The following is a 26,377-nucleotide window of genomic DNA, read 5'->3' as shown; positions in this document are numbered from 1 at the left end:
CTTATATAGTGGTAGTGTACTGTTGTCCCTGACTGAATAAGCGATGCCTGTTCTCGACAGTGTGATTAAGTGTTGCTATGTTCCACTTGCGTGTTGCTGTTTTTCTGCCCCTCAGATTTCAATTCTGGATCTACCCCTGCTCCCCAAGCACATCAATGAGTCTTAGGCAATTATGACGCTGTCACCGATCCACCAATTGTTCCTCCTTGGACCACCGGAAACACCCCACAAGACCTGCCGTTTAGGAGGTGCTCTGACCAAGTTGTCTAGTTATCCAAATTTGGCCCTAGTCAATCAGATTCTTACTCTTGCCCATGTTTCCAGTTTCCAACACATCAACTTCAAGAACTGACTGTTCACTTGCCACCTAATATATCCCACCCCTTGACAGGCGCCATTGTAACAAAATACAATTGCTCTCACTTGGCTTGCTCTGCAGCCATTGCCACGCTTCTCACATTCAGTCGGTGAGCGGTGGAGCAATAGTGCTGACTGTCAGTTGAATTCCAATGCTCTGGCATTACCAGAGCGCCTTCTGACAGCCCACACTACAGTCCTCCTTCAGTCTGTTGCTCGGCCGCTGTCATTTTTCCCCCACTCTACACATGAGCGGAGGAATCACAGTGCTAGTTAACAATACCCTGGTACCGATCAGAGGGATTTTTGGGCAGTTTACAATGCAGACCTCTTCCAGCTTGCTGTTTGGCCGCTGCTGCACTTCCCCCGTTCGGTACACAAGCAGGAGGAATAGCAGTGCTGGTTAAGATTTGACCTGCAGTGCACGGGTATACAACTAGAGGGTAGGGAAATTGGCCCAATAACATTATCATCTCCAGTTGTCCTGACTCTTTTTACATAGTCAGGGGTCAGGCCATTATTCATATGTGTTTACAGTTTGGCAAGGTTGGGCACACAATAATATATAGGGTACACTCATTCCCTTCATTGCAGATCTACAGGGGTCTCTGCGATAATTTAATATGCTGTTGTTCATTTTTAACTTACACAAAAATATAAAAACGAATAAAGTGTTTATCTATTAACTATTATCATACCTCCACACACTTTTTCCACCTTCCCCTCCCTTTATCAATTACTATCAAACTACTGGTGGTGTACACCTGGTGTGGCTTCTCATCAACATATTTGCTAAAAAAATTTGAGGGCTCTTGCCATCCTCTTTAACACCTAGGTAAATGCCTTGAGTAGCATGAATGAGAAACCGGCGTTGGATTACCCCAGCGCGGCTGTTGCAAGTTCCGCTCTCTGCTCTGAGTGACAGCTCTAGCAGCCAATTAGGAGACCGCTAGAGCCATCACTCAGAACAGAGGGGCGGGGCTGACAGCCTTCAGCAAGGAGAAGCTAGGAGCACTTTCACATCAAGTGTACACCTCAGTGGCACTTGTGACGGCGGCGCAGGGGAAAATAAACATCTATTTCTCCATCATGCAACTTGCATGGCCAAGACAAAAGTTATGTTTACATAACACTCCCCCTCCCCTTTATCACTCTGTCAAGAGATTTGAAGCCTCAAAATTGCTGATAGATTGCCATTAATTCCTGTTAAATGCCTTAAGGGTAAGAAACTTCCAAAATTCTATTTTGAATACGTAAAGGGGTGCAGTTTTTAAAATGGGGTGATTTATAGGGGATTTCCAACATATAAACCCCCTAAAGACACTTCCGAACTGAATTGGTCCCTAAAAACTATTGGTTTTGGAATCTTTCTTGAAAATGTAAAAAAAAAATGCTAAAAACGTATAAGCCTCCTAACGTCCTGAAAAAAGGATGTTAAAAAAGTAATCATGAAGTAGACATATGGGAAATGTTATTTAGTAACTATTTTGTGTGGTATTTATATGTCTTACAGGCACAGAAAATCAAATGTTGAAAAATGCAAATTTTTTTGATACGTTTTGGTGTTTTTTACAAATTAACAATGAACGTATCAACCAAAATTTACCACTAACATAAATTACAATGTGTCACAAGAAAACAACCTCAGATAAGTAAGACTTTGTTTATATCACATTTTTGGCCTACATTTTACTTAAAAGCTCCCGATGTATATGTTAAACGTAGGGTGTGACGGATGCCTTTTCAGTAGTATCTGTCACCATAGTGTTTAATAGTGTAAAATAAACGTTTACATCATGAACTCTCATGATGCTGTTCATGACGTATACATTAAACGGATATCATTATAGTCTATGGGCAATGGGCAACGGATGCCACTATAAGGCATCTGTTTACCAAATACGTGATTCATAGACTATGATGGTATTCATTTAACATACACGTTATAAAAGGCTTTGAAAAGCCCATGACGTAGATGTAAGGCCCCATACACATGACTTTATTGCCCTACGTCTATAGTGTACTTCTGGAAAGCTCCTGACGTACACAATAAAAGTGTCTTTTATCCTGACTGAGACCAAAAGAGTGTGCTTTTGGCATTAGTCGGGCTGGTATACGTCAGTATACTTTTTTTTTTTTTAAGGGTGGAATAGCAAGCAGACAACTCTATTCCATCCTGAGGGATCCCACAAAAAAACATATACCACACAGTATAAATTTTTTAACATGGGAACCTTTTGGGGATGGATGAAACCGTATGGCATCCGTCACAGGTATATGTTAAATCTATACTGCGGGGAGCTCCTGACATCATATATGGACAGTCATGTCAGGGGGTTCTTCAGAGCCGGAATCCCCGGCTAGAGCAGTGCCGACAATCTGGCCGGTGACTCCGGCTTTTGCAAAACTCCCGAAGTCACTTTTTATATATGGACAGTGATGTCAGGGGATTCTCCAGGACCAGATTCCCTGGCCAGAGCGTTGCCGCTGCCCGGGGACTCCAGCGCTAGGAAAGCTCCTGACGTCACTGTCCATATATAAATAGTGACGTCAGGAGATTTTACAGGCTAGGAGCCCCGGGACGGAGCATCTACTTGTGCTCTGCCCAGGAACTTCAGCGCTGTGGAAGCTCCTGACGCCATATATATATATAGTCAGAGTGTTGTCAGGAGCAGTGCCGGTATCCCCGGACAGAGCGCTAGCTAATGCTCTTTCCGGGGACTCCAGCCCAGGAAAAGCTCCTGACATCACTAACAGTGACTTCAGGGTTTTTCCCAGGGCCAGTCACTAGTTGACGTATACCACTGTATGCCATACGGTGGGATATGTTTAGGCCTTTCATTGTAGGTATTCATCAGAAGTTTATCAAATGTGTACCTCCAATGGAAGGCCTAAATGCAAAGTGAATGGGGCCTTAAATGTATACCACTGCATACATTACCCAAAGGCTCCCATGTTAAAAAAAAACATATACCGCGCGGTATACTATTTTGGTTTAGAATTCCTTGGGATGGAAAAGCGTAGTTTGCTGCACTTTTCCATTCTCCAAAGAAAAGGTATACCAACATATACCAGCATGATAGAGGCCAAAGGACACACTTTTGGCTTCCATCGTGCTTATGGAGCCCTATGGACACGCTTAGCATGTACGTTACGCGCTTTCCCGACGTACACATTATATGTAAGCCAAAAATGTTATATGAACAGAACCTATATGCATTCCAAAGTTATTACCACATAAAGTGAGATATGTCAGAATTAAAAAATGTGTCTCTGTCAGCAATGTTAAAACTGGCTGCGGTGGCAAGGGGTTACTACAGATACAGCAGTGTTTGTGATATGTAGCAGAGCTGAGTATTTTATTTTAGACAAGTTATTACAAGCAAATTGGGTAAATTTATTATTCTTTTATCACCGGTTATGGAAGTTTTCTGGTGTAGAAAAGCATTTGCGGGACGGGGCTTAATGGTAGGGGATAGGCTCTTCCACTGCCCGACAAGTTTAATATAATTTACTCCAGAAACTTACGTGGATTGTAGAACAAATCTACTCCAGCTTATAGCCATTACAAGTGAGCGTGTTTTCAGCCATATGGAATACCGCTACCTGGGACCGTCTTATTAGGCACTAAACAAATATGTTCTAAGGCAAACCAACTGTTGTTTGTTCCCTTTACACTCTTAAGCGTTTAATTCTCCATTAATTAGGGGTCATATTAAAAATCCATAGACAATTACAACATTTAGTAAAATGTATAGTAGTACCTGCAGAAAGCGTAGATGACCAGTAAGTTACCCAATGTCCCTGTTATGCCTACTGCCAGGATCACAGCTCCCATTGTGTAATGTACATGATCTGGAACATCAGCTGTAGGGTAGACATGATGTATAACTTCTCTAGGTGGTTCCTAATAAGGACAGAACAGGAAATCAGATCAATAAATGAAATAACACTTACATTGCTAAATATTTGATACAACATACAGACATGACCTGCATAGATATAAGGGATAACATGGTCAGTTACACTCAACTGATCAGTCCATAGATACCTAGGATATACACAAAAAGAGAGACTAATATACTATGGGAACCACCATGGGGTATCACTCTATGCAATATACAATTCCTATATAAAACTGAAGCCAACTAAACCAACAGTTAAATAATATTTAATCTTTTTTATCAATTCATCCCTTGAAAAAAACGGGACAAATGCCACTTAGACAAGACCTAATAATGTAACACTAACAGGCACAATACATGATCACAGGGTTATGTTCCCTAGTGGAACAAAAAATAATGGTAAAAAAAATAAAACGTTTTCCCTTACACAGATTTTTCAGTGTTATATATATATATATATATATATATATATATATATATATATATATATATATATATATATTAGTCCTTCTCAATGAATTAAAATATCATCAAAAAGTTAATTTATTTCAATAATTCAATTCAAAAAGTGAAACTCCTATATTATATAGATTCATTCCACACAGTGATCTATTTCCAGCATTTTTTTCTTTTAACCGGTTAAGGACTAGGCTGTTTTACAGCTAAATGACCAGAGCAAATTTCACAATTTTGCTATGCGCTTCTTTAGATGACTATAACTCAGCAGGTGAATAAAGTTCATCTTTGAATTTTACACTCTTTTTAAAGGACAGATAGGGCTTTGTTTTAGTGGCATTTGTCAGTATACATCATTTTTATTTTTTTCTCTAAAGTGGGCAAAATTGGAAAAAAATGCAAGAATTTAGCAATTGCGCCAGTTTAGGCTAGCATTTTTCACACACGGTATGGACCACGGACAAAATTAATCTCCTTTCACATTCTTCCACTTCTCCCGTGCATGGGGATACCAAATATGTGTGCCTTATTCACTGTGCGGGCATGTGCCAGGGCTTGGCATAAAAGGAGGCTTTTTGGTCCAGGAATTCTGCATTTGATTTTATAGCAGTGTACTGTTTTCTGGAGGGTGTAATGCTGCTGAAACATTAGAATCCCCCCATAAATGACTTCATTCGCACAAGTAGACCCCACAAGGTTTCCTTCAAGGGGTTTATCATATTTTTAGCAAGTCCAGTTTTCTTCTGAAAGTTTCTTGAATAAGATGGAACAAAAAAAAATCAGCTATTTTTTAGCAAATGCGTCAGTTTAGGCTAGTATTTTTCACACACGGTATAGACCACGGACAAAATTCATCTCCTTTCACATTCTTCCACTTCTCCCGTGCATGGGGATACCAAATATGTGTGCCTTATTCACTGTGCGGGCATGTGCCAGGGCTTGGCATAAAAGGAGGCTTTTCGGCCTTTTCGGTCCAGGAATTTTGAATTTGATTTTATAGCAGCATACTGTTTTCTGGGGGGCCTAATGCTGCTGAAAGATTAGAAACACCCCATAAATGACTTCATTCGCACAAGTAGACCCCACAAGGTTTCCTTCAAGGGGTTTATCATATTTTTAGCAAGTCCAGTTTTCTTCTGAAAGTTTCTTGAATAAGATGGAACAAAAAAAAATCAGCTATTTTTTAGCAAATGCGTCAGTTTAGGCTAGTATTTTTCACACACGGTATAGACCACGGACAAAATTCATCTCCTTTCACATTCTTCCACTTCTCCCGTGCATGGGGATACCAAATATGTGTGCCTTATTCACTGTGCGGGCATGTGCCAGGGCTTGGCATAAAAGGAGGCTTTTCGGCCTTTTCGGTCCAGGAATTTTGCATTTGATTTTATAGCAGCATACTGTTTTCTGGGGGGCGTAATGCTGCTGAAACATTAGAATCACCCCATAAATGACTTCATTCGCACAAGTAGACCCCACAAGGTTTCCTTCAAGGGGTTTATCATATTTTTAGACAGTCCAGTTTTCTTCTGAAAGTTTCTTGAATAAGATGGAACAAAAAAAAATCAGCTATTTTTTAGCAAATGCGTCAGTTTAGGCTAGTATTTTTCACACACGGTATAGACCACGGACAAAATTCATCTCCTTTCACATTCTTCCACTTCTCCCGTGCATGGGGATACCAAATATGTGTGCCTTATTCACTGTGCGGGCATGTGCCAGGGCTTGGCATAAAAGGAGGCTTTTCGGCCTTTTCGGTCCAGGAATTTTGAATTTGATTTTATAGCAGCATACTGTTTTCTGGGGGGCGTAATGCTGCTGAAACATTAGAATCACCCCATAAATGACTTCATTCGCACAAGTAGACCCCACAAGGTTTCCTTCAAGGGGTTTATCATATTTTTAGACAGTCCAGTTTTCTTCTGAAAGTTTCTTGAATAAGATGGAACAAAAAAAAATCAGCTATTTTTTAGCAAATGCGTCAGTTTAGGCTAGTATTTTTCACACACGGTATAGACCACGGACAAAATTCATCTCCTTTCACATTCTTCCACTTCTCCCGTGCATGGGGATACCAAATATGTGTGCCTTATTCACTGTGCGGGCATGTGCCAGGGCTTGGCATAAAAGGAGGCTTTTCGGCCTTTTCGGTCCAGGAATTTTGCATTTGATTTTATAGCAGCATACTGTAATCTGGGGGGTGTAATGCTGCTGAAACATTAGAATCACCCCATAAATGACTTCATTCGCACAAGTAGACCCCACAAGGTTTCCTTCAAGGGGTTTATCATATTTTTAGCAAGTCCAGTTTTCTTCTGAAAGTTTCTTGAATAAGATGGAACAAAAAAAAATCAGCTATTTTTTAGCAAATGCATCAGTTTAGGCTAGTATTTTTCACATACGGCATAGACCACGGACAAAATTCATCTCCTTTCACATTCTTTCACTTCTCCCGTGCATGGGGATACCAAATATGTGTGCCTTATTCACTGTGCGGGCATGTGCCAGGGCTTGGCATAAAAGGAGGCTTTTCGGACTTTTCGGTCCAGGAATTTAGCATTTGATTTTATAGCCGCATACTGTTTTCTGGTGGGCGTAATGCTGCTGAAACATTAGAAACACCCCATAAATTACTTCATTCACACAAGTAGACCCCACAAGGTTTCCTTCAAGGGGTTTATCATATTTTTAGCAAGTCCAGTTTTCTTCTGAAAGTTTCTTGAATAAGATGGATCAAAATAAAATTAGCAATTTTTTAGCAAATGCGTCAGTTTATACCAGCATTTTTCACACACGGCTTAGACCACGGTCAAAATTAATCTCCGTTCACATTCTGCCACTTCTCCCGTGCATGGGGATACCAAATATGTGGCCTTATTTATCACATAGAGATGTAGGAGGGCGGACGATAGAAGAAGCTTATTTCACAAATCGCTTTTTTTCAAAGCTGGTTTTACAAAACTCAACAGAGTTTCTATAACACTTCCAAAATATCTGCTCTTGAAGCAGAAATCCCAAAATATTCATCTAGGGGTATAATGGGAATTTATTTTTTTGGGTTTTCTAAAATAAGAAATTGCAGGTTTATGCAAATGGAGCTCTCCAGCAGATGAACTTTAGAGAATATGCAAACATGACATCCACCCCCCACCCACCCATTCCCTCCCTCACCCTTGGAGTAAAATCAGGGGAAAAATAAAAACGTAATGTAGGGCAAATATATTTTCAACGAATTAACTAAAATCTAATAATTCAGAACAGTGTGGTATTTTTTAAAACATGGCTCAATGCACAGGCCTGGTTGTGAGGGACATGAGGGACAGAAATATCGGGAATCTTTGCGGTGCCCGTCTTTTCTGCAGACGCGGCACTTTTTCTGAGGGTTGCTTCTGGTTGGTGTTGGGGGAATCCGACTGATGAAGTGTCTTTCAGTCAGTCGCATGACATCCTCAGACTGGGGGCATTCTCGGGTGTCCTGAACATCAAAAATGAGGCCTTCAATAATTTTTTCCTGGAAATCCAGGTATGTGTCTCTGCCTCTGTTTTTTTTGTAGAGCACAAATGAGTTGTGGATGGCCACCTGTAACAAATAAATGGCCACCTTTTTGTACCAGGTTTTAGTTTTGCGTTTTACTAAATAAGGCTGTAAAACCTGGTCGCTTAAATCCACCCCCCCATGTACTTGTTATATTCGGACACGCTCACTGGTTTGTGCTTGTCCGATGTTGCCCCCCTTTCCCTCACTGCCACTGTTCCTGCGGTATGAATCGTGCTTAGCACATACACATCTTTGCGATCCCTGAACTTGACCGCCAGCAATTCTTCAGATGCATAAGCACAGGTGTTAGGGATCTGCCAGGTACTTCATCTAGCTATACTCCTGGGATTAATCAATCCACACCTGAGGCCAGACCTGTTCGACTGACACCATCTCCCACCAACCAGGGTGGCAGGCTCAGGAGTGGGAGAGCCTATCGCGGCCTGGTCTGTCGGAGTTAGCTCCGCCCCCTGCCCTTTATTACCTGCCCTGTGCTCTCCCTCAGTGCTTGTAATTCTTTTGGATTCCTGGCCCCACTGCTGCTTGCTCCAGCCTGCTTCTGCCGTGCTTCTGCCTTGCTGCAGTTCTGCTCGACCTGCTTTGCTTTGCCCCTGGCTTGCTTCTGTCTCCGTGCCCGCTCGGGTGTACTCACTTCGTCCTGGTCCTGACTGTTCGTTCGCCGCCCCGTTTCCTCGTGGCGTTCCGTGGCTACTGCCCCTTCCCTTGCGTGTTCCCTGTTTGTCTTCCCGTGCACTTAGCCAGCGTAGGGACCGCCGCCCAGTTGTACCTCGTCGCCTAGGGCGGGTCGTTGCAAGTAGGCAGGGACAGGGCGGTGGGTAGATTAGGGCTCACTTCCCCTTCACCTCCTTCCTGCCATTACAACAGGAGTCCCCCTTTACCATGCGCTTCCCCACTAATTGCTGTGGAAAACCAATTCTGTTTTTGCGCATGGTACCACATGCCCCAGTCCTTGCAGCATGCAAATTCCTAAACAGGGGCACACTGGAATAAAAATTATCACAGTACAGGTGGTACCCCTTGTGAAGCAGAGGCTGCATTATCTCCCACACGATCTTACTGCTGGTGGAAAGATCTGGGGGGCATCCAGGAACATTTATTGTGCGGTCCCGCCCTTCATAAATTCTGAAGGCGGTGGTATATCCTGACCCGCTTTCACACAATTTGTAGAGCTTAACGCCATATCTTGCCCTTTTTGAAGGTAGATATTGGCGAAAGCTAAGTCTGCCATGAAAGTTGAGGAGGGATTCGTCCACACTTACATTCTGCTCAGGGGTGTAGAGTTGCAGAAATAAATTATTCAGGGAATTTATTAGCGGTCTTATTTTGAACAACCGATCCCGGTTTGCATCGGTACTTGGGGGGGCCTGTGCGTTGTCATTGAAGTGGAGGAACCTCATTATTGTCTCATAACGAGACCTGGGCATTACTGCAGAATATACTGGGGTGGCTTGGGCGGGTCTTGTTGACCAGTAAGACCTAATGGAGGGCTTTTTGACAATACCCATATTTAGGATGAGCCCCAAATTTTTTTTTAATTCCAGCAAATTGGTGGGCGTCCAATCTCTGGCATGGGTGGATGAAGGTTTCTGCCTTATATATTGAGTGGCATATAAATTTGTTTCGTGGACAATCTGATTTAGGATGTCGTCCGTTATAAATAAATGGAAGTAATCCATTTGGACAAAATTTGTATTGTCCACGGTTATGCCAGGAGTGGCAGTAAATCCGTGGATTCTAGGCCCAAAAGATGGGGCAGGTGCCCATACAAGAGCCTGGACTGAAGGGACCAGGCTGTCCCGTGCTACAGCGCTACTTGGCCCTGCGCTTTCAAGTTCTGCAGTTTCAACTGCATCAGGGACAACGTCCCCTGAAGATGAACCTGAAGTGACGCTGTCATCGTCACTACCTAAAACAGGTTCCATCTCGGACGCCATCTCTGATGCGGTCTCCGACTCAGACCATAGCATGGCGTATGCCTCCTCGGCGCTAAACAACTTCCTCGCCATAACGTAACTAACACTAACTAAACAAATTTTTTTTATTTTTTTTTTATATAAAACACACAAACTAACTGCTATATATATCTACACTACCGCTAACAAAAAAATAAACCGCTATTGCTATATATATTATATATATGTGGATATATATATAATTATATACTCCCTACCTGCCTATTCTAATAGAATAAAAGATAGAAAGGTAGATATATAGAAAAAAAGATAGATAGATTGTATAGATAGATAGAAATCTATCTATACAGAGAATGTTTTAGAGTGTAACTGTATTTTTTGTGTAACTGTAACTGTAATCTTCTGGCAGCAATTCTCCCGAGTCTCTTCTTCTCCTCAAACTGAAACAATGTTTGAGGAGAAGAAAAGAGGCAGGAGATTTACTGCCAGAAAAGTCAAAATAAAACAAATGTGGTCGCTGTGATAGGTTTTCACAGCGACTTCATGTTCAGGGACCATCAGATTGGTCCCTGATACTCTGCCCAGTGCCCAGAGCTGTTGGTAACAGCGTGGGCACAGGGCTGTGTGCACGCGATCGCGTGCACACTGTTTTCTATGCAGAAATGCATGTGATCGCTGTGATTGGTTGTCACAGCGATCACATGTTCAGGGGCCAAAAGATTGACCCCTGACATTCTGCCCAGTGCCCATGGCTGTTAGCAACAGCCAGGGCACAGAGCTGTGTGCACGCGATCGCGCGTGCACAGTCTCTGAAGTGCCGCCGTAAATAGTCTATACGGCGGACTTTAGAGACCCTGACCGCTGGCCGTATATTTATGGCCAGCGGTCAGGAACCTGTTAATGTTGATGATTATGGTAACAGTTAATGAAAACCCAAAATGTAGTCTCTCAGAAAATTAGATTATTATATAAACCCAGTGTCAAAATTTATTTTTTAATACTGAAATGTTGGTCTACTGAAAAGTATGTACAGCAGCTGCCCTCAATACTTGGTTGGGGCTCCTTTTGCATGAATTACTGCATCAATGCGGCGTGGCAGTGGGGCGATCAGCCTGTGGCACTGCTGAGGTGCTATCAATGCGGCGTGGCATGGAGGCGATCAGCCTGTGGCACTGCTGAGGTGTTATCAATGCGGCGTGGCAGTGGGGCGATCAGCCTGTGGCACAGCTGAGGTGTTATCAATGCGGCGTGGCATGGAGGCGATCAGCCTGTGGCCCTGCTGAGGTGTTATCAATGTGGCGTGGCATGGAGGTGATCAGCCTGTGGCACTGCTGAGGTGCTATCAATGTGGTGTGGCATGGAGGCGATCAGCCTGTGGCACTGCTGAGGTGTTATCAATGTGGCGTGGCATGGAGGCGATCAGCCTGTGGCACTGCTGAGGTGTTATGGAAGCCCAGGTTGCTTTGATAGCGGCCTTCAGCTCGTCTGCATTGTTGGGTCTGGTGTCTCTCATCTTCCTCTTAACAATACCCTATACATTCTCTATGGGGTTTAGGTCAGGCGAGTTTGCTGGCCAATCAAGCGCAGTGATACTGTGGTTATTAAACCAGGTATTGGTACTTTTGGCAGTGTGGGCAGGTGCCACGTCCTGCTGGAAAATGAAATCAGCATCTCCATAAAGCTTGTCAGCAGAGGGAAGTATGAAGTGCTCGAAAATTTCCTGCTAGACGCTGCACTGACTCGGGACTTGATATAACACAGTGGACCAACACCAGCAGATGACACGGCCCCAAAACCATCACTGACTGTGGAAACTTCACACTGGACCGCAGGCAACCTGGCTTGATGCCTCTCCACTCTTCCTCCAGACTCTGGGACCTTGATTTCCAAATTAAATGCAAAATTTACTTTTACCTCATTAAGTTCCGCTGATGTAGAAATAAAGAATGGTATGGCTCTTGGAATGCAGCTTCACAAAAAAAATAATTTTTTGAAAAAAAATATTGTTTTTACTGTGCAAAAGTAGTAAAACATAAAATAAACTATATAAACTTGGTATCGCTGTAAATGTAGCATTGCACAAAATAAAAGTTAACATATTTATACTGCACAGTGAACGCCGTAAAAATAAATCCCCAAAAACGGAATTTCTGGTTTTTTTTTTTCAAACCCCCACTAAAAGTTATTCAATACATTAGAAGCACCCCAAAATGGTGAAATAAAAAATACAATCATTCTTCATACAGCTTCGATGATGGAAAATTAAAAAAAATTACGCTTTCTGAATACCAAAGAAAAGCTGAGTCCTTAAGGCCAAAATTAGGCCACATCCATAGGAGGTAAATACATTTTTTTAATAAAAAAGATAATAGGTGATTCAAGCATTTATCTATGCTATATGGGATGAGAGCAAACTGTAAGAATGATATTTCAATGCAAGGCTCAATATATTCAAAGTGGAGCATGGCAGATTAGGAGTTAAGCAGGATTTAGGTTAATAATGACCTTTTTGAAAGAAAATCTCCAGCTAGATATGAAAGGGGTTGAGTGACAACTTCTTTTCTAGGTCAAACCAGTGCTCAGAACAGTTGTCACTTCCCTTCTCCCAACTCTAGAGTTTCCACATATCCTTCCAAAAGAAAAATAATCTGTACATTTCAAAGACCCTTTGCTATTGCAGCCGGTGAACGCCGACATTCCCTCCGTGCTGGTGATCGCAGCCGCCAGCTCAACTGTGCTCGTCATCGCTTGCCTCCTCCGGGATGCCGGCAAGGTCTATTTCATGCGATCAGGGCAGGTTCTGCATGTAGGGTCCGTGCACGCATGCTGACCTCCTCTTAAAGACCCATCACGTGCACCAGTAAACAGGAAGTCTGCCCAGTGTTCCAGTGCCCGAGCAATGTTGTACTTCTAACTATTTCCTGCAGAGGTCTAGTATCCTGAGTGATCCGGCACAGTCTGCTTCCAGTAATCCGGCACAACCTGCTACAGCCTGCATTCAGTTACTTCTGTCAGTGACTGTTTGGGTATGTTCACACGCAAACTCAAAAACGTCTCAAAATGCGGAGCTGTTTTCAAGGGAAAACAGCTCCTGATTTTCAGACGTTTTTTAAGCCACTCGCGATTTTCGCTGCGTTTTCCGCTGCTTTTTTACGGCCGTTTTTGGAGCTTTTTTTGATATAGTCAATGAAAAACGGCTCCAAAAACGTCCCAAGAAGTGACCTGCACTTCTTTTTCGCACTCGTTTTTTTACGCGTAAAAAACGCAGTGAAAAACGCTCTGTTGGAACAGAATGCCGTTTTCTCATTGAAATCAATGGGCAGATGTTTTTTAAGCGTTCTGCTTCCGATTTTTCTGCCGTTTTTCATCCGTTTACACCCTGAAAAACGGGCGAAAATAGGCCATGTGAACATACCCTCAAGCTTCTGTTTTTCTAGCAGCTACTACGCCAATCTGGCAGAGTAGCCTAGATGTTCCGCTCAACCCACTGGTCGTGACAGTTATTCATGTCTTTCACAAACCTAGCTTGTTCCATAGGAATTTTGGTCCTTTTACACCTTTTACATTTTGGCCATAACAACGAGCGCCAATCAATGAGACAACTCCTTGATTTGCTCATTTCACAGGGAGCTATGATTATTAATGTATAGGGATGAGCGATTGTTACTACGATCGTTCGTCCCCATGCACTACTATTATGTCGGCAGCACGTCTCCTGTTTACACAGGGAGATGTGCTGCCGACAACGATAATATTTAGTGCTGCATAAACGAGCAGATCAGCCGGTGAACAAGTGTAAACAACACAAGGCAATGATCAGGAATGAGCGTTCGTATGAATGCTCGTTTGCCCAGTCATTGGCCCATGTTAAAAGGCTTTTTCTACTGTGAGTTGAACAGATAATCACCTTTCATCTTCCCCTAGAAGTACCACAGAATATTCTTCAATTACACAATTAAAAAAGGTAGAAGGCATATCTGTATTGTATAAACATGTTACCCAGCCAAATTCCTTTGCCAAGTCTTTTCATTTAGTGAATTAAGGGAAAAGTCCCTGACAAAACTTTTTCATCCACAGAGCGGCACAATGATAAAAAAAATAGATTCGAAAAGGAATTACAACTTGGGAAATCTCCTGAAACATCTTGCTACAGTGGTCCAGCCATAATTGCTAAATCAAATGCAGAACACACACGGCTATGTGCTGTAGAGGATGAGGCTACAAAGGTACCTTCTTTCATATAGTGTGTGGCGAATCGGCGACCAGTATGTGCATCCTTACTGCACAGGTAATAACAACCCCATGAGTCTTTATCCCAATAAAAGTAGAAAAAAGTGGACGGTCTTCAGTTTTAGACTTTTCTAAGTATTAGATTTTACTGTGCTATTGAATATATTCTTGCCATGACCCTTTCAAAGCTGGACAAATTTCTATCGGACTTCTTGCCGAACGTCATTTATGAGCCTTTTGTAACCAATACTCTGCTAAAAGTGGGTCCCTGATGTCTGATTCTTCACCAAATATATAACACTACAGCTGTAACGTTTTGATAACAAATAACATAAGTAATTATTAATAAATAATATAATATGCATTTTACTACCTGATGAACCTCACATCCCAGATACTTCTGGCTATCATTTAAATATCTCCTTCCCCATTCTTAAATCTTTGCTTATTACCGGTTGTTAGTCATGTATATGGTTTATGCATGGTAAGAATGCTGTAGTCCTGTTGTAAACCTAATATAACCTAATTTTGAAATAAAAATAAATGAACGATGGCTATCCTATATATTCATTAGATTTATTATTTTGTTTATGTTCAATTACATTAAGATTTAGTATTTGCCTGTATTCTAAACACTTTCTAAAGCACTATTGTCTCATTTTTAGCATGACTTGGTATTAGTCCATTTTGCCCATGGCTAATTTTTACTGACGAAAATCAATGAATGATCACTCTGTCTAATATTTACTGAATGATAAGGGCAATTTCAAATTTACAGAAATCACAATCACATTCTCAAAGAGATATTAAAATACTTATTTTGTTGTTAAAACATATTTATATTGGAGTACTGACTGTGTTTAAAATGAATGGATTCAAATCCATCCTTCACTTAGTTATCAATTATAAATGTAGAAAGCGAAGGACAGAGCCTGAGATAAAAAAAAGAAACATTTTATATATATATATATATATATATATATATATATATATATATATATATACATATAAATAAATAACACGGTCTATAGGGTCCCTTTCACTGATTAGTAACAATATGCAAATTCATATGTCATAGAACACATGTGATAGACAAACTCAACCATTCAATGATAAAAATTTAGGTCAAATAAGTACATCTGAGTCTAAATGCATAAATATATAGATATACTATTTATATAGTGAAAAACCTATAAAAATTAAAAACTGTAACACTTAAAAAATTATATTTAGCTTTACATCCAGGAGAAAATAGTAATAGATAGAACTCCTGCAACTTCGTGAGTGACTCTGTAAAAGCAGAAGCTTGAGTGCTATGATATTTATTTTATGTTGCTCCCCTGCATACCTACCACTTCCCCCTTGGCTTCCCACAGAGCCCCTGCTCACCTGTCTCCTCCCTGCCCCTCCGCAAAGCCCCTGTCAGAATGCATATCCTCCTGGCCCCACTCCCACCCCTGCCACTTTCCACTCTTTTAGCCTTCTTCCCTCCTCACAGATCAGTGACACCTAGTCTCTCTCCCTTGTACCCTGCCCACCTACTGTCTCTGCCCTGCCACTGCCAGTTTCCGACTAGTAATCAGCATTGCCAATAACTATAATTCATAATGTGTTCTTATATTAAATATGCTGTTCTTGGCACCAGTTAACACAAAGAATGCCATGGAGTCGTGAAAATTCAAAAATCAGAAAACAAAATTGATAAGGGGGATACAGGAAGGTCAGAAATTTCTACAGCATAGCTTATAGGACAATGTTATAAAACAATTATTTTCAAGTTACTGTAACTACAGTTTTCCTAATTTCTCTTCCTCCAACAACCCATCCTTGTTGTTAGAAGAACTATTAACCCCTTAGCGCACCAGGATGCATCGGTACGTCCGGTATTGCAGTGCTTTAAGGCACCGGGATGTACCGGTGGGTCCTGGCTAACAACTGTCACCCTGTCAAAGCACAACGTGACAGAACTATGCCATCAACTGATTATGACAGTTGATCGGCACAGTAAGACGGCAGTGGACCAATCACAGCGGTCCCCTGTCGACGATCGCTGTGATTGGTCAGTCACAGCAGGCTGACCAATCACAGCTCCTTGAGAATGCATATGTGATGGAGCTGGCTCAGAAGCTGAGCCAGCACCATCACCGCCAGGTGCCGGCTGTATACTATAGCCGACACCCAGCTGTAATGGCCAGGACTAGAGCTAGCCTCCGATCTGACCGATTAACCCCTTAGATGCAGCGATCGCTGCATCTAGGTGGTATCTAGCCTGTCGGCACCCCTAATGGTTACCATGGCCGCGGGTGTCAGCTGTTTGTCACAGGAACTGGGCTCCGATCCGGTCGATTAACTCCTTAGATGCAGCAATCAGAAGCGATCGGAACATCTAGGTGGTTGATAATGGAAATCATCAGCAGCCGCGGGCATGCCGATGGTTGCTATGGCAACTGGAGGCCTAACAATGGCCTCCTAGTACGGAAGCCTATTACTCCCTGCTGGGATGTGAAGCCTAATAGGCTTACTGTCAGTGAATAGCTGACAGCTCTAATACACTGCACTATGCAGGTAGTGCAGTGTATTAGATTTGTTATTAGGGCTTCATGCCTTCAAGTCCCCTAGTGGGACAAAAAAAGTTAATAAAAATGTAAAAAAGCAAAAAAAAAAAAAAGGTTTCACGTTAAAAAATCAATAACTGCCTTAAGTCTTTTATCATAGGAAAAAAACAGAAAACAGAAAAAAAAATACACATGTGGTATCACCGCGTCCGTAACGACTCAAACTATAAAAATATCACACATACAATACCTATAAACATATATGTAGATACTACCATGTAAATACTAGAATAACCTAATAGCACACCATTTGTACCATACAAAATATTTTTATTATTATTCTCCAGAGTAAAAAAACGCAATGGTCATCAAGACCTAAAATTCCAGACAAATTAAAATAACATGGTGGTGGTTAGGGGACCACAATACACGGAACAGCATATCACAATTTACATTGATCAAAAACCACAGAATGTTACTTGTAATAACTATACATATTACATCAAGGACATGAAATATACACCCAGTAAATTACTGCATATCAGTGCCGTCCTAAAGATCAAAATAAATGATATCATAGATAATACCAGGAATCAATACCGACCACTGTGCTGCATAATGTGCCCCTAATGAAACAAAACCACCACCACAGAGCCCCAAATAAAAATATAAAAATATCCCACTATTTTACCCACATGGTGAACGCTGTAAAAAATTAAATAAAAAACAATTCCAGTCACTACCCCTCTCAAAACAGAATAAAAAAGTGATCTTAAAGTTGCACGCATCCGAAAATTATACCAATAAAAACTACAGCCCGTCCCGCAAAAAACAAGCCCTCCCACAGCTTTTTTTGACAGAAAAATAAAAAAAATTATGGCACTCAGAATATAGCGACACAAAAAATAAAATATTTGAAAACAAGTGACTTTATTGTGCAGACGCTGCAAAGCATAAAAAAAAGATATACATATAGTATCGCCGCAATCATATCAACCCGCAGAATAAAGTAAAATGGTCATTTATAGCGCACGATGAACGCCGCAAAAAATGAATAAACAAAAATGCTTGCCAAAGATGAAATAAAAAGTAATAATAAAAAAAATCGCATGTACCCAAAAATGGTACCAATAAAAACTACAGATTGTTCTGCAACAAATAATCCCTCATACAGCTCCGGTAGAGAAAAAATAAAAAACGTTCTGGCTCTCAGAATATAGCTATGCAAAATGTGCAGAGCGTTCCAAAAGCGGATAAGATTTTTTATTTATCAGTGTGACACTGGCCACACATCTGTGGATTATTATTTATTTACCCCATTATTATACCCTCTTATTAGGCCCCTGATGTACTCCGCACAGCTTACATATGCCCCCACATTATAAACTGAAATACCAGCAAAACCCCAAACAGAACTACTACCAAGCTAAATCTGCGCTCCAAAAGCCAAATGGCGCTCCCTCCCTTCTGAACCCTGCAGCGTGCCCAAACATCAGTTTACGTCCACATATATAGCATTGCCATACCCGGGAGAACCCGCTTAACAGTTTGAGGTATTTGTCTTCAGTGGCACAAACTGGGCACAACATATTGTGCACTAAAAGTGCATACCTGTGGAAAATTGCAAGTTTCACTTTGCACCATCCACTGAGTGTTCATTTCTAATAAAAACAAAGAAAAAAAACTGTGGGGTCAAAATGCCCACTAAACCTCTTAAAAAACGCATTAAGGGTGCAGTTTCCAAAATGGGGGTCACTACTAGGGGGGTTTGTTTTACTATTTGACCCCAGAGCCCTACCATTATGGGCCAATGCTGCGAAAATCACCAAAATAGGCCTCACATTCGAATTTGCTCTTTCACTCCTAAGCCCTGTCATATGTCCAGGCAAATGATAAATGCCTTGAGGGGTGTAGTTTACAAAATGAGGTCGCTTCAGGGTTTTCCACTCTACTCTGCTACCTAAGGGAGCTCTACAAATGCGACTGTAAAGGATCTGCCAGGCACAACTTCTGTGTATACGCCCATAGGTAATCAGTCTGCACCTGAGTCTATGTCTCTGAGACTGACTCCATCTTCCACCACTCAGGATGGCAGGCTTAGGAGTGGGAGAGCCTATCGCAGCCTGGCCAGAGGAGCTAAGCTCCCTAAGGCTAGGATATTTAATCTTTCTTGTCCCGAACGTGAAGCCATGAGAGAGTATATCCAGGAATGGGAAAAATGGGGTTGGATCCAGCACAGAAGATTGGATAAAATGGAAGAAAATTTTCCGAGTTTAATGGGCCAGTACGTTTGGCAAGTTAAAAATCAGGAATGAGGAGCACAGCGTGACATCCTGATAGTGTAAGGAAGAGAGTGATAGTGGTAAATGAGAAGCCTACGCGTTTCAGACGCTGCGAGCGTCCTTAATCATGGCTGAAGCTAGCTGACTGGGATAGATAGCTGCCCTATATACTCCAGTCCACATGTGTTTATCGTTGACGCTAGTTAAAATCTGCATGTGTTCACCCCGTAATACTTTCAGTATGTTGACATTATTATCGAGTGTGGATACATTGTCTACAGTTTGTATTAGGAAGAGTTCAAATATAGTACAGGCGCCTGTACTATATTTGAACTCTTCCTAATACAAACTGTAGACAATGTATCCACACTCGATAATAATGTCAACATACTGAAAGTATTACGGGGTGAACACATGCAGATTTTAACTAGCGTCAACGATAAACACATGTGGACTGGAGTATATAGGGCAGCTATCTATCCCAGTCAGCTAGCTTCAGCCATGATTAAGGACGCTCGCAGCGTCTGAAACGCGTAGGCTTCTCATTTACCACTATCACTCTCTTCCTTACACTATCAGGATGTCACGCTGTGCTCCTCATTCCTGATTTTTAACTTGCCAAACGTACTGGCCCATTAAACTCGGAAAATTTTCTTCCATTTTATCCAATCTTCTGTGCTGGATCCAAACCCATTTTTCCTAGTCTCGTCTACCTACCGTGTGCCGACACGAGGATCCGTGCACGATCATCCCAAAACTACATTTGCAACGAAGGTGAGCTGGAGGTGTTTCTCTTTCTATTTTTTGTATATCCAGGAATGCCTGGCCAAGGGTTACATTCACCCCTCTACTTCTCCGGTAGGTGCTGGCTTCTTCTTCGTAGGGAGGAAGGATGGTGGTCTTAGGCCATGCATTGACTACCGTAACTTGAATAAGGTCACTGTAAGGAACCAGTATCCCCTTCCTTTGATTCCTGATCTCTTTAATCAGGTTCAGGGGGCCCAATGGTTCTCTAAGTTTAATCTACGGGGGGCGTATAACCTTATCCGCATCAAAGAGGGGGATGAGTGGAAGACTGCGTTTAACACGCACGAAGGTCATTTCGAATACCTCGTCATGCCTTTTGGGTTGTGTAATGCTCCTGCGGTCTTCCAGAATTTCATAAGTGAGATTTTAAGAGATTACCTGGGGGTATTTCTTGTAGTGTACCTTGATGACATACTGGTGTTTTCCAAGGACTGGTCCTCCCACATTGAGCATGTCAGGAAGGTGCTCCAGGTCCTTCGGTAAAACAAACTGTTTGCGAAAACCGAAAAATGTGTGTTTGGGGTACAGGAGATACCATTTTTGGGTCAAATCCTCACTCCTCATGAATTCCGCATGGACCCCGCCAAGGTCCAGGCTGTGGCGGAATGGGTCCAACCTGCCTCCCTGAAGGCGTTACAGTGTTTCTTGGGGTTCGCTAATTATTACAGGAGATTTATTGCTAACTTCTCGGTCATCGCTAAGCCTCTTACGGACCTCACTCGCAAAGGTGCTGATCTCCTCCACTGGCCTCCTGAGGCTGTTCAGGATTTTGAGGTCCTTACGAAGTGCTTTATCTCGGCCCCGGTGCTGGTTCAGCCCAACCAAATGGAGCCATTTATCGTGGAAGTTGACGCATCCGATGTGGGAGTGGGGGCTGTCTTGTCCCAGGGTACCAGGTCCCTCACCCATCTCCGTCCCTGTGCCTACTTCTCCAGGAAGTTTTCGCCCACTGAGAGTAACTATGATATTGGCAACCGCGAACTCTTAGCCATTAAATGGGCATTTGAAGAGTGGCGCCACTTCCTGGAGGGGGCTAGGCACCAGGTAACGGTCCTTACCGACCACAAGAATCTGGTTTTCCTAGAATCTGCCCGGAGGCTAAACCCGAGACAAGCTCGATGGGCGCTATTTTTTACCAAATTCAACTTTTTGGTTACCTATAGGGCTGGGTCTAAAAATATTAAGGTCGATGCACTGTCGCGTAGCTTCATGGCCAGCCCTCCTTCGGAGGAAGATCCTGCTTGTATTTTGCCTCCTGGTATAATCATTTCTTCTATTGATTCTGATTTCGTCTCTGAAATTGTGGCTGATCAAGGTTCAGCTCCCGGGAACCTTCCTGAGAACAAGCTGTTTGTTCCCCTGCAATTCCGGCTAAGGGTACTTAGGGAAAATCATGACTCCGCACTATCTGGTCATCCAGGCGTCCTGGGTACCAAACACCTCATTGCCAGAAACTATTGGTGGCCTGGGTTGCCTAAAGACGTTAAGTCCTACGTCGCCGCTTGTGAGGTTTGTGCTAGGTCCAAGACTCCCAGGTCCCGACCAGCGGGCTTACTACGTTCTTTGCCCATTCCCCAGAGACCTTGGACCCATATCTCCATGGATTTTATCACCGATTTGCCTCCATCTCAAGGCAAGTCGGTGGTGTGGGTTGTAGTAGACCGCTTCAGTAAGATGTGCCACTTTGTGCCCCTCAAGAAACTACCCAATGCCAAGACGATAGCTACCTTGTTTGTCAAACACATCCTGCGTCTCCATGGGGTCCCTGTCAATATTGTTTCGGACAGAGGGGTACAATTTGTTTCATTGTTTTGGAGAGCCTTCTGTAAAAAGTTGGAGATTGATCTGTCCTTCTTCTCTGCCTTCCATCCTGAAACTAATGGCCAAACTGAGAGGACTACTCAATCTCTAGAACAATATTTAAGATGTCTTATCTCTGACTGTCAATATGATTGGGTCTCATTCATTCCCCTCGCCGAATTTTCCCTTAATAACCGGGTCAGTAACTCGTCAGGGGTCTCCCACTTTTTCTGTAATTTTGGGTTTAATCCACGGTCCTCCTCCGTTCCACCTGGTAGTTCCAACAATCCTGAGGTAGATGTCGTTCATCGGGAACTGTGCACAGTCTGGGTCCAGGTTCAGAAGAACCTAGAGGCGTCCCAGAGCATACAAAAAACTCAGGCTGATAGAAGACGTTCTGCTAACCCCTTGTTTATGGTCGGGGATCTGGTGTGGTTATCGTCTAGGAACTTGCGCCTTAAGGTCCCGTCCAAGAAGTTTGCCCCTCGGTTTATTGGGTATAAGGTCATTGAAGTCCTCAATCCTGTCTCCTTCCGACTGGAGTTGCCCCCATCTTTTCGAATACACGACGTATTTCATGCCTCCCTCCTTAAACGCTGCTCCCCGTCCTTGGCTCCCTCGAGGAAACATCCTGTTACCGTTCTCATCCCTGAGGGGGTGGAATTCGAGGTGGCCAAGATTGTGGACAGCAAGATGGTCCAAGGCTCCCTCCAGTACCTGGTCCATTGGAGAGGATACGGGCCTGAGGAGAGGACTTGGGTACCCGCCCGGGATGTTCACGCTGGGGTATTGGTCAGGAAGTTCCACCTTCGTTTCCCCAGTAAACCAGGTCCACTTACTAAGGGTCCGGTGGCCCCTCATAAAAGGGGGGTACTGTAAAGGATCTGCCAGGCACAACTTCTGTGTATACGCCCATAGGTAATCAGTCTGCACCTGAGTCTATGTCTCTGAGACTGACTCCATCTTCCACCACTCAGGATGGCAGGCTTAGGAGTGGGAGAGCCTATCGCAGCCTGGCCAGACGGAGCTAGCTCCCGCCCTCTGTCTATTTATACCTGCCTTTCCTGTTCCTCCTTTGCTTGTGATTCTTCTCGTGTGGTTTCCTGGCCCAGCTACAGCTTCTATCTATTTGATCCTGCTCCATACTGACCCTGGCTTTCTGACTACTCTCCTGCTCTGCGTTTGGTACCTCGTACACTCCTGGTTTGACTCGGCTCGTTCCCCACTCTTGTTGCTCACGGTGTTGCCGTGGGCAACTGCCCCATTTCCCTTAGCTTTGTGTACCCTTGTCTGTTTGTCTCGTGCACTTACTGAGCGTAGGGACCGCCGCCCAGTTGTACCCCATCGCCTAGGGCGGGTCGTTGCAAGTAGGCAGGGACAGAGTGGCGGGTAGATTAGGGCTCACTTGTCCGTTTCCCTACCCCCATCATTACAGCGACATGGCGCCTGTACACTAGTCCAGAAAAATCTGCGCTCTAAAAGCCAAATGGCGCTCCTTTCCTTTTGAGCTCTGCCATGTGCCCGAACAGCAGTTTAGGGCCACACATGGGTGTATTGCCGTACTCGGGAGAAATTGGGCAACAAATTGTGTGTTGTTTTTTCTGTTACTCCTTGTGAAAAAAAAAAATTGGAGCAAAACGACATATTTTTGGGAAAAAATGTTTTTTTTCATTTTCTCTGCTTTAGTCTAATACAATCTATGAAACACCTGTGAGATCAAAATGCTCACTACACTCCTAGATGAATTCCCAGAGGGGTATAGTTTCCAAAATGCACTTCTCAGAGGTTTCTACTGTACTGGTACCTCAAGGGCTCTGCAAAAATCGACATGGCGCCCAAAAAGCAATAAAGCAAAATCTGCATGCCAAGTAGCACTCCTGCCATTCTGAGCCCTGTCATGTGTCCAAACAGCCGTTTATGACCACATATGGGGTATTGCTGTACTCGGGAGAAATTGCTTTACAATTTTTGAGGCGCTTTTTCTCATTTATTCCTTGTAAAAATGAAAAAAAAAACACCAATTTTTTTGTGGAAAGAATTTTCATTTTCACTGACTAATTCCAATAAATTCAGCAAAAAAAAAACAAAAAACAGTGGGGTCAAAATACTCACTATACGGCTAAATAAATTCCATGACGGGTGTACCTTTCCAAATGGGGTCACTTTTGCTGGGTTTACACTGTTTTGGCTCCTCAGGGGCTTTGCAAATGTGACATGGCGCTGCAAACCATTCCAGCAAAACTTGAGCTCCAAAAGTCAAATGGTGCTCCTTCCTTTCTAATCCCTGCCGTGTGTCCAAACAACAGTTCATTACCACATATGGGTATTTGTGTGCACAGAAGAGTTTGCTTTACAAATGTTGGGGTGCTTTTTCTCCTTTATCTACTGTGAAAATAAAAAATATGAGCTAAAATGACATTTTATTAGAAAAAAAATTCAATTTTCAATTTCATGGCATAAGTCCAATAAATTTTGCAAAAAGCGTGTGGGGTCAAAATGCTTACTATACCCCTAGAAATATCCCTTGAGGGGTGTAGTTTCCAAAATGGGGTCGCTTTTGGGGGATTTCCACTGTTTTGGTCCCTCCAGGGCGTTGCAAACACGACATCAATAAAAACTATTCCAGCAAAATCTGCTCTCCAAAATACAAATTGTGCTCCTTCCTTTGTGAGCCCTGCCGTGGGTCCAAACAGCAGTTTATTTCCACATATGGGGCATTACAGTAATCGGGAGAAGATGCTCTACAGATGTTGGGGTGCTTTTGCTCATTTATTCCTCATTTTTACAGACTAATTCCAATTAGTTTAGAATAATAACTGTGGGGGTCAAAATGCTAATTATACCACTAGATACATTTCTTAAGGGGTGTAGTTCCTAAATGGGGTCAGTTTTGGGGGGTTTCCACTGCTTTGGCACCACAAGACCTCTTCAAACCTGACATGGTGCCTAAAATATATTGTAAAAAAAAGGAGGCCCCAAAATCCACTAGGTGCTCTTTTGCTTCTGAGGCCTGTGTTTCAGTCTATTAGGATACTAGGGCCACTTGTGGGACATTTATAAAAACTGCAGGACCTGGGCAATAAATATTGAGCTGCGTTTCTCTGGTAAAACTTTCTGTGATAAAGAAAAAAATTTATTACAAATGAATTTTGGCCAAAAAATTGTACATTTCACCTCTACATTGCTTTAATTCCTGTGAAACGCCTAAAGGGTTAAGACACTTTCTGAATGCTGTTTTGAATAATTTGAGGGGTTTAGTTTTTAAAATGGGGTGATTTATGGGGACTTTCTAATATATAAGGCCCTCAAAGCCACTTCAGAACTGAACTGGTACAGAAAAAATAGCCTTTTGAATTTTTCTGAAAATTTGAGAAATTGCTGCTAAAGTTAGAAATCTTGTAACGTCCTAGAAAAATAAAAGGAATTTTAAAAAACAATGCCAACATAAAGTAGACATATGGTAAATGTTAACCAGTTTCTATTTTGTGTGGTATTACTATCTGTCTTACAAGGAAATACATTTAAATTTAGAAAAATTATAATTGTTTAAAATTTTCTCAGAATTTTGGTGTTTTTCACAAATAAACACTGAATATACTGACCATATTTTACCACTAACATAAAGTACATTTGTCACGAGAAAACAATCCCAAAATCGCTTGGATACATAAAAGCATTCCAAAGTTTTTACCACATAAATTGACATGTCAAATTTGAAATAATTGGCTGTGCCTTAAGGCCAAAACAGGCTGTGTCCTTAAGGGGTTAATTTTATTAAGCCAGACGAACTATGCTTGGTGTATTCTTTTTCTCCATAGAATAATAGAATCGTACACCCCCCCCCCCTTTTTTTTTTCTTGTTTTTTTTTTTTTTTACACGATTGGCCCCTAACATATCTTGGTTAACTCTAGCACAACCCTAACTATCTGGGAGGGTTTTTTGTCATCACAACTTCTATCAAGGATCCTTGGGTAATTCCTCAAACCCTTGTTTACTAACATTGCAAAACCTAAATTTGATCAATTGTTAAATGTTTGGAATTTCTATTGTAATATGTTATGAGATAAGAGGGTTAAACCTCACAAAAGGAGAGGAGCGAATCAATGAAAATTTGCCTCATCTGCAGTGTGCCAAATTTGATATTGCATAGTGGTATTTGGTAAATGTAAAACAATGGAATCTGAAATGCAAAAATACAGATCCATAATTTAGCCTCCATTGTCTTATAAGGACCAAATACTGGTCTGTGATACATAATCCTCCCTTTAGCGAAATGCTGAGTAGGCGAATTTTCACTGATTTCTTTATTACTAATTAATATTGTTGGCCAGGTTTTTAAGAAAAAAAATTAGGAATGACCACTCCTCACTGAATGTACTATATGAAAGAATGCATCTTTTCTGTAACATTTATAGTTTATTCACTATAATCTGATGATTATGTCTTATAAACTCATCAGAATGTGCAGATATCTAACGTATGCTTTTTTTCTTGAGAAAATTGTCACTGCCA

General features: G+C 42.2%; 1 protein-coding gene across 1 annotated transcript in view; it reads right to left on the bottom strand.

The window, feature by feature from the left end:
• OPN4 (opsin 4) overlaps positions 1 to 26,377 on the bottom strand; it is a 95,213-nt gene that overhangs the window by 54,936 nt on the left and 13,900 nt on the right. Inside the window, exon 2 of the mRNA XM_075842766.1 lies at positions 4,122 to 4,264. Coding sequence (XP_075698881.1) covers positions 4,122 to 4,264 — 143 coding nt within the window. The remainder of the gene's footprint in view (positions 1 to 4,121; positions 4,265 to 26,377) is intronic.

Source organism: Rhinoderma darwinii, chromosome 11 (assembly GCF_050947455.1).
Source record: "Rhinoderma darwinii isolate aRhiDar2 chromosome 11, aRhiDar2.hap1, whole genome shotgun sequence".
Taxonomy (NCBI): domain Eukaryota; kingdom Metazoa; phylum Chordata; class Amphibia; order Anura; family Rhinodermatidae; genus Rhinoderma; species Rhinoderma darwinii.
This window is presented reverse-complemented; position numbering and strand designations above follow the sequence as displayed.